General features: G+C 33.2%; 1 protein-coding gene across 1 annotated transcript; it reads right to left on the bottom strand.

The window, feature by feature from the left end:
- Positions 1–316: 316 nt before the first annotated feature.
- Positions 317–6774, bottom strand: LOC137400300 (uncharacterized). The gene is made up of 5 exons (XM_068086628.1): positions 6644–6774; positions 4843–4943; positions 3211–3401; positions 1947–2087; positions 317–1131 (listed from the first exon to the last, which is right to left on the bottom strand). Exons 1-5 carry the CDS (start codon positions 6700–6702, stop codon positions 562–564), a joined length of 1062 nt encoding a protein of 353 aa, XP_067942729.1. The 5' UTR covers positions 6703–6774; the 3' UTR covers positions 317–561.
- Positions 6775–9182: the final 2408 nt, after the last annotated feature.

The following is a 9182-nucleotide window of genomic DNA, read 5'->3' on the forward strand; positions in this document are numbered from 1 at the left end:
GGCAGTCTTCAGGGCTTACAGAAACGTTTAGGATTAGTCAAATTGTCTAATGGCTTTTCTAGGCCAATTTTAACTTCATGAAATCCTTGAGGGTTCCCAAGTAGGACAGCGGCTGACCTACTTAGTAAACCAAGGCAATTAGATGGCGGCTCACCTACCTGAAAGAGAGAGCCGAGGTATCGGAACATTGTTGATAAGAACAAGGGCTAGAAAATGGGGGGGACTACGATTGCCCACATCATTGCAGGAAATGGTGCTTAAAGAGAGACAAATCCTTGAAATAGGCATGTGCTTTCTTTTACTGTGTATTGTTTGTACGACATAGAAATACCCAACATAAAATAACCCAACATACAACATAGAATAACCCAACATAGAATTACCCAACATTATTTTTAAGGCTACAACAAAATTGGCTGACAAAACTTTCTAGCTAAGTTCTAAGGGAACTCACTCCACAACCCGTTACAGACAGTCCAAAACAAACTTTAAAAGAACATTGAAATTGCTAATGATGTTCTTTGGATAACAAACATTCAAACATATATTAGCCTATTTTGCTTATTCTACATTGGAAGCCTCCTGACCAAATTCTCTTTGTTCTTCATTCGTTTCTGGTTCTAAAACTTCTCTTCCCGCCAGCACCGCAGCACGCTTTTTCAGCTTTTCACATCTCAACTTCTCAAGGAACTTTGGCATCTCCTGAATATCATAGTACGTTTTACAGTAGTCCGGTACATCTTGAGATACTTCATAATTTTTATATGATGTACCTTGCGAGTAATTCGGGTCACCACACAGATTACTATATTCAAGACCCGGAGGCCAAGGTATTGGCTTAGTCTCTGAAGTTTTCAGTAGCTCATCTAAAGGTTTTGTTGACAGATTTTTCTTTGATTCCGGTAGTTGGAATGGTTGTGGAGGTAAATTCCATTGAGGCAAATCCTTTGAGAGTGAACTCGCGTCATTATCATCGCTGTGTAGAAGCGCATGGGTTTGCCCAAGAACATCCTTGACATATTTAATCTGATTCTCATGTTCATAGCACGATCCTGACTGTTCCTGTTTCTCTTCTGACAGTTTCACATTTTCATCTTCAAGTTTCTCTTTGGTAATCCTTAATAATTGCTCCTGCAATACAGAACTAGCCATTGACATTTGCATTGAGTAAAATCACGATGTGACATACCCAACCATGCTCAAATGTGTTTTACCTTAAACCAGTTTCATGATGTTTTTGTAAGTCTCTATTTATTAATACATCACGTGTATTTGATTTAGATATTCCCACGCAATTTAAAGAATTTCTATACTTATATTATAGGGTTAATTTGTAATTTTAAAGGCGTATAAACTATAACCCATGATAAGTGATGGAAAAGTGTGATTAAAAAAGTAAAAAAAAATCTTTTTGGAAAATTTCCAAGTATATTCAAAGAGTTTTACACCAATATTTACTATGATAGGAGCTGTATCTGCCCATCCATTTGTCCAAAGTTACGGTCAGAGCATTAGGAAAAAATGCATTACACGGGAAGCAGACTTGGCTATTCGGCTTGGTGCAATAGCTACTACAACACTGGGCCATCTTGAAGCATCATAGAATAATTGTGCACATAGTTATTACACATGATGATCTATCATGGCAGACGGGACTGCCAGTGTAATAGTAAAAATAAAAAGAGATAATTAACAGCATCACTAACCCGCTGTTTCACCTAATTATACTTAGGGACGGTAACCGACTGATAATGTTGGCTTCGTTGCGAACAAAGACATTCATCACTGTTGTGCTAACTTTCTTTGTGCAAATAGCGGCCAATAGTGCAGCTCATAAAAATAAATCATAATTTTGAATTGAAAAAAGGTGAAAATGTAGTTCACTGGCTTCACCCTTGACCTTTGAGCTCCTAAGCTTACAGCAACAGTTATGTGTAAACACTCACCCAACCACCCTGGTTCTCTACCCACATGTCAACATGCCACCTCTGAAAAACGAGTCTGATCCAGTCTATTAGCATTTTGACTTTTTCAGCTTTCCTACTGACGGCTGCATCTTCTGCCAGCTGGGAGGTTATGTCTATGGACTGTTGATAGAAAATATTAACAATAAATTGCAACAACAAAATCATGATCAGTTTTTATTCTGTCACCCCTGCCTTTTTCTTCAAATTGCTCTACAGCTATATATAGCTACAGCTATATATAGCTACAGCTATATATAGCTACAGCTATATATAGCTACAGCTAGATATAGCTACAGCTAGATATAGCTACAGCTATATGTAGCTACAGCTATATATAGCTACAGCTATATATAGCTACAGCTACATATATAGCTACAGCTATATACTGCTACAGCTATATACTGCTACAGCTATATACAGCTACATCTATATACAACTACAGCTATATATATATAGCTACAGCTATATACTGCTACAGCTATATACTGCTACAGCTATATACAGCTACAGCTATATACAACTACAGCTACATGTATATATAGCTACAGCTATATATAGCTACAACTATATATAGCTACAACTATATATAGCTACAACTATATATAGCTACAGCTATATAAAATTCTAATCTATTAAAGTTCAGCTTGTGGAATAAATTTTTATCTCATAACAATTTTAGAAACTATATCTTGGTTCCAAATGTATTATGTATCCAAATAGTGTATCCAAATGGTATATATGTTGGTATCCAACATATGTACCAAGAAACCTCTATTCCACTGCCATGGCCCTGTATTTTTCAACCCTTCTACGTACAGGGGCACTCCATTGGAGGCAGTATTTAAATAAAGGTGGCACTCAAATAGAGGTTTTACAGTATGCTGAGTTGCGACTATTTTTTATTATTCAGGTTTGTATTTATATAACAAAAGTTTACAGAATGAATGGAAAATAACATATATTATGAACAAACTTACAACACTCCAGACTTTTTAAGATTTGTTTTTGTATCTCTTCATCTTTATATCAAATGTTTTTATCTAACCACCTCATATTGTTTAGTTTTTTAATAAAAGTACTTCTAAATTTTCAAAATTTTACAGGAGAGGTTTATGGTAATAAATTTAATATAAAAATATTTTTTTACCGGTTTTCCATCTCTCATTGGCCATTTGAACTATACTTCTAAGACCTTGCTAGACTGAATCTATCTAAACGGCAAGTTGGAAAAATATGTTCTTACCAAGGCAACACGACTCCAGCTATAATCAGGGCTAACCAAAGGCCCATGCTTGGCGAAAAAAGAAGAGGTGATGGCTCGAGTGAAGTATTCACTTGCTCTTTTACAATCTGGATCATTGACGATAGTGCCTGACTTCTTTCTGTAACTCTCATAAAGTTCTTGTACTGCTCTGTACCTCAAGCTAGAGTTCACTGCAATTATGTTACATACATGTATACAAGAAAAGTAGCAAACATATGACAAAATTTCCTGAACATATTAGTTAAAAGGTTAGCTTGTTTTTATTTTAGCAATAAAATATTAACAATTTCATCTTATTGCATCTCGTATAGCAGAATTTGCTTTTCATTTGATTTGCTTTGCATTTCATTTTCAGTTGCGATTTTTTGTAGCAGTTTGAAAACAGATGGAATAGAGTGCTATCAGTAGTTAATTGAAACCCGTTTTTAGATAGCTTTATACTGTTACAAATTAGTTTGACGAATTTGACAAATTACAAGCTGACTATTGACAAATCAATTAAAAATTTGGCTTTTTTACAAAGAAAATCACAAGTAGAATATCAGGATTTGCTCCATTTGCATGCGCTATAACAGATTTTGCTTTTTTCAAATAATTATAATATTCTGTACCAGCTCAGAAACAGATAGAATAAGTTTTTGTGCTATCGGCACTTTTGAAGTTCTCATCACAAGTAAAAACGAAATTGAAAGCGCAGCAATTTTATATTCTTAGACAAATTCGGTATATGAGGTTTTTATGTATTACAAAAAATTTGATGATTTGCCCTATTTCACTATTTGCAACCAAATTTATTTTTTTCAAATATTTGTAAATTTCTGTTCCAGCTCTGGAACATATGCAATAAACTTTCGTGTTATAGTAATTGAATGCTAGAAGCTAGAACCTGCGCCGTTACCCTAATTAGAACATCTATCTAAAGAATTTAACTAAACATAAAACTAAGTATCCTACGGATTGCTTGTTAAAAAATGTTAATGAAGTCTATAAAAGTGAAATGAATAAAGATTTTGAAAGACTAAGTAATATATTTAGTAAAACCTTTATATAAATGTAGGTTATAATCAGTAATGTTTTTATAATGTTAGCCAGTTCTTACTGAAAAAGTCCGTCAGAAATTCAACATCAAACTTGTGGTCACTCATGTACGACAGCTAATTTTGGCATGCTTAGATTTTTATAATAAAATTTGAATTTCTAATTCACTATAAATTAAGTCTTACATTAATGAAGATTATGTCAAATTAAAGTTGTAGGTGTTTTATATTTCAAACTAGGTTTTTGCTAGAAACTTAGCAAGGGTAAATAATTGGCATTTTATAACAATTTTTGCATGTATTTCATACCGTTATTTTATTCTGTACCATAAAAAGTTAACTAACCTAGATTGATTATTGATCATATTTATATAGTGCTGGTTTTTCCCCGAGCACCTGTTCAGCTTAATTTTTTATATATGTCAAGGAATGCTTGTACCAACTTGGCGCAGTAATCTTGTAAATAGTAGTCACCTAGTTGTTTATTTCTACCAACTAGTTAACCTACTATAAGATGAGCCATTTTAACTCACTGTTTCAACTAATATAGATAGAAAGTGATAGAAAGTCATACCTAGGTTCCTCAGAGCTACCATAACAGGGTGGTCTTGTGAACCATTTACCAACGGCGAGCAGTCCAATCCAGGAACAGTCACCTGCACCCTGTGAGACAAGCTGCAAAATACTGTAAAACCTCAAAAAATGCATTTCAGGCTTTAACAAATATAGCTGGCTAATATTTGGGCAAAATATTTGTTGTGCATCAATTAACATGTTTGTGTTTCCAGTTATAAGCTGCTCACTTACTTTATTCTATCACCTTATGGCAGCCTAATCTGTATCAATAAACTTGGAGAAGTAAAAGGAAACTATATCATTCAATTACTTTTATAGTTTTGTATAAATTACACTCTGTGTCATGGTAGTGTCACACATCATACATGAAGTGCTGTTCTACGCTAGAAAATGCCATGGTAGTGTCACACATCATACATGAAGTGCTGTTCTACGCTGGAAAGTGCCATGGTAGTGTCACACATCATATATAAAGTGCTGTTCTACACTGGAAAGTGCCATGGTAGTGTCACACATCATACATGAAGTGTTGTTCTACGCTGGAAAGTTTTGATACTTGTGCTAAACTAAAATAAGCGCATGCAGAAAGTCTAACACTTTTCTAAAGACACAAAACTTGTATTCAAATATGGCTGTAGTTTTTAGGAGTGTGAAAGCTAGCTGTACTATTGATAACAGTCTGTGAAAGTTAAGAACATTTGTTTTGAATACATAACAAAATGATAAAACTGTTTTACATTTGTAGTTTCTTTTTAGGGTCCTCATGATATCAATAAAGCTAATTGTATCTGTTTTAACATTTATTTTCACTTCTACATGCCTAAGTCTACATTTAGTGACAGATTCAATGACTAAAACAAAAGTTTTAGTTAAGTATGTTGAAAAAATCGAAAGACTGATAATCAAAAGATTATGGCGTGCTCAAAACATTGAATTTTTATATATTTTTTGAAGGAAAATTAAATAAAAATTTACAAAACTCAGAATTACATTTAAGCCCAGCTTATTTTATCTTTCATAGTTGGTAACAAAAATTTGAACAAAGTTTACTGTTTTATTTTATATGAACAAAAGCATAGGACTGTCTTTTTAGTCTTTACAGCTTAACCTTGTACATTGTTTTGGGCCACTAGATCCCTAGACAGTACTAACAACTTGTAAATCAGCTTGGACCACTAGATCCCTAGAAAGTACTAACAACTTTCCAACAACAACTTTCAGCACTCAATTAACAAAGCTGGAATAGTACAAAATCTTTATACACTTTTCCAAAGAAGTGATGTTTTGGATGTAGCTGAAAAGACAATGATTGCCGTACACCAAGGCTGATAGAGGGCATATATTTGTTATCATTAGAAAAATAGCTTTACTGTGAATCTATTGTTGCTGAAGTACAACAACTTTCTAGCTTTATTTAATTTGAACCCTTTATTACCACAGATGACATTCAGTACGTCATTAGACACTAATGTTCAGTCAGCAAAATTTTTACATTTGTTCGGTTCCTCAGAAACTATGTTGGTATTTTGACGATATCTCAAAAACCAACCGTCTAATCACCTCGAAACTGTACAATTGAACTAAAAACCTTTCATCTATAAAGAGACTAAAATTTTGCAAAAAAGCTGTGTTAACTTGAGCGTAAGATCAACTGAAAATACAACTCTCCAGATTACTTCGTGCCCAGATTTTAAAGTTTTTAATTCATTATTCCAAAAGCTTTATAGGTATATAGTATGCTACAGCTAAGAATTCACTACGCTTACAAACAGTCACTCAAATATAACTTAATCACTTACCGATATTGTATGTAGCTAGTGATGACTTCTTCAGTTTTCAGTTTCTTTACACCCTCCATATTTTCAGGTATTTTATAACCTGATAGGTTTATACCTACAGCAAGAGGCGTGATGTCACTGAAATTGTGATTTGGTTTTTCTCCTACGCTTGCCTCCATCATTGCTAGTTGTGGCTTCGTTTCCTCAGAGATGAATCATAGACAGCCTGCAAGGATCCAATCAATAAGCTGCCCATATAATCTTTGTTCTTGACTATATCAGCCTCGAAAGCTTTCAAGCCAACTTTCATGGCTTTTTAAATAAGCACCTACAAGAAAAGCACTACTAATCATGCAGTGTACTTTTATAAGCCTAAAGTTGTACACTGGAGGCATGCAAAACTAATTGACTAACCTCTAAGCATTGTATCGGGCAAACGAACAGATATACAGATAAATTGTCACAGCTCTCGTAGAAAATATTACAGCATAATATATTTATATATATATATATATATATATATATATATATATATATAGTCTATAATCAGCCATGTTTTTAGAATTCTAATTATTTGAGTATATACGGAGTTGTTACCTCCTTCATCTGTGCTTTTATAACTGTAGCTATTTAGTTTGTTAGTCAAATATGTTTGAACTGTTGAGATGGATGGCTTACCATAATTATTGAAAAGAGGACAATAAATTCTTGTATGTATCTACTAACAAGAGCTTCCAAGATGGCCAACACGAAATACTAACTAGTGTAAGGGCTAAACAAGTTATTTCTTTATGCATACAATTTCCTACACATTACACAATACTGGCATTTAATGATGTATTATGATATATATTTATGATTTGAGTTTTTCTTTAGCTAAAATTACATCATTACATAAAATTAATGTTTATATATTGTAATTCAAGTCTATATAAATTGTAAACCTTTTGTCTGATTGTTTTTGTGTGCCTAGGTCAGACAGTGATTTTATTTAATGTTAACCTTCTCATGACTGATTGTATTATTGATGAGACAATCAACACTGTAAAAAATCTAACAGACAAAGTCTTGTGTGGCCGAAGTGCTCTATACGCGTCTTCAAGGTCTGTCCGGTTGAATTTACACTAGTTTATTTATTCTGTAAATTCTATTACCAAATAATGTGCAACTTCAGCACTCTCACGGAAGCGGATCGACACTGATATATTTTTATATTTTGTTGTTTTAAAAATGACTGTTTATCATCCTTTTTTGATAGATTGCTGATAAGCTTACCAAAACCAAACACTATCAATTCAATCTGAAATCTGACATCTCCAAGAATTTTTTCTCTGACCTTGACGCTGTTCCACTATAGTATTTACTTTTCAACTTCACTTAATCGCTAATATCTCTTGTCCCCGCTTTAAAAAATGATAATGCTTATATGAAAAAATCTGTAACACTTCATGAGAAGAAAAACTGTGCAGCAAGATTAAGATTAATATTGTATGGTAGGTTGTTCAGATGGTGCGCCAATTGGATAAACTTCTCAGTCCTCGTGTGGTTACTCATTAGTTAATGTTATATAATTAAACTCGGCCATTGTTCAAAACCTCTTTTTGCAGTCTTTTGTTATATAGATTAACTAGTGATTAAATAAACCAATAAGATAAGTCTATGTAAAATATGTCTATGTAAAATATGTCTATGTAAAATAAGTCTATGTAAAATAAGTCTATGTAAAATAAGTCTATGTAAAATAAGTCTATGTAAAATAAGTCTATGTAACATATGTCTATGTAAAATAAGTCTATGTAAAATAAGTCTATGTAAAATAAGCTTTATCCTTAAGTTAAATGTGAGTTTACGACAATTGACTTGCACTTGATATTTGCTGATGTGTTAGTCCGTTGGTTAAGTTATTTTTGTGCTTAAATTGGCTTGAATTTTCTAGATTTTGTTTGAACTCTAGTATTTAGGGCACCTTGATAGATTTTATTACTTGCACCCATTTTCCGGTGTAATTTAGGAAATAAGGTCAAAACGCTTTCACTAGCAAAATATTCTCAACTAGACACTACGGCCAGCTAACATTTTTAGATATACATTTGATCTCATTTCCATTGCACAAAAAGAAGTTGTGTTCCCTGCATTAATAAACACGCCTTATAATAACTTTATTTATTATCCTTGTTTAATAAGGATAAGAGACACATAACAGAAGTATTTAGTCATCCGTCGATTTAATATCTCTTTCATGTTAGTATGATCCAAACTTGGCCATTTTAAAGAAGGCATTCATAGAGCAAGTATGTTCACGATTTGTCTTCAATACTAGTTACTAATCAATAGAAATATCCATGTCTTCCTCTTCTTTTTTATAATTGTGGTAGGTTTCAGTTCAAAGGAGAATGTTTCCTCTGTCCTCGCTCCTATCATAGACTAAATATTCCTAATGCGCTAATAATAAGCAATAGAAATTTTCCAAGAGCTTTAAGCATGCATATTTTAACCAATGTAAGGAGTATGCCCACAATTATTCCTTGTTGTTGCAATGCAGTCACTTGACTTGGTGAGT

This window comes from Watersipora subatra, chromosome 7, assembly GCF_963576615.1.
Source record: "Watersipora subatra chromosome 7, tzWatSuba1.1, whole genome shotgun sequence".
NCBI lineage: Eukaryota > Metazoa > Bryozoa > Gymnolaemata > Cheilostomatida > Watersiporidae > Watersipora > Watersipora subatra.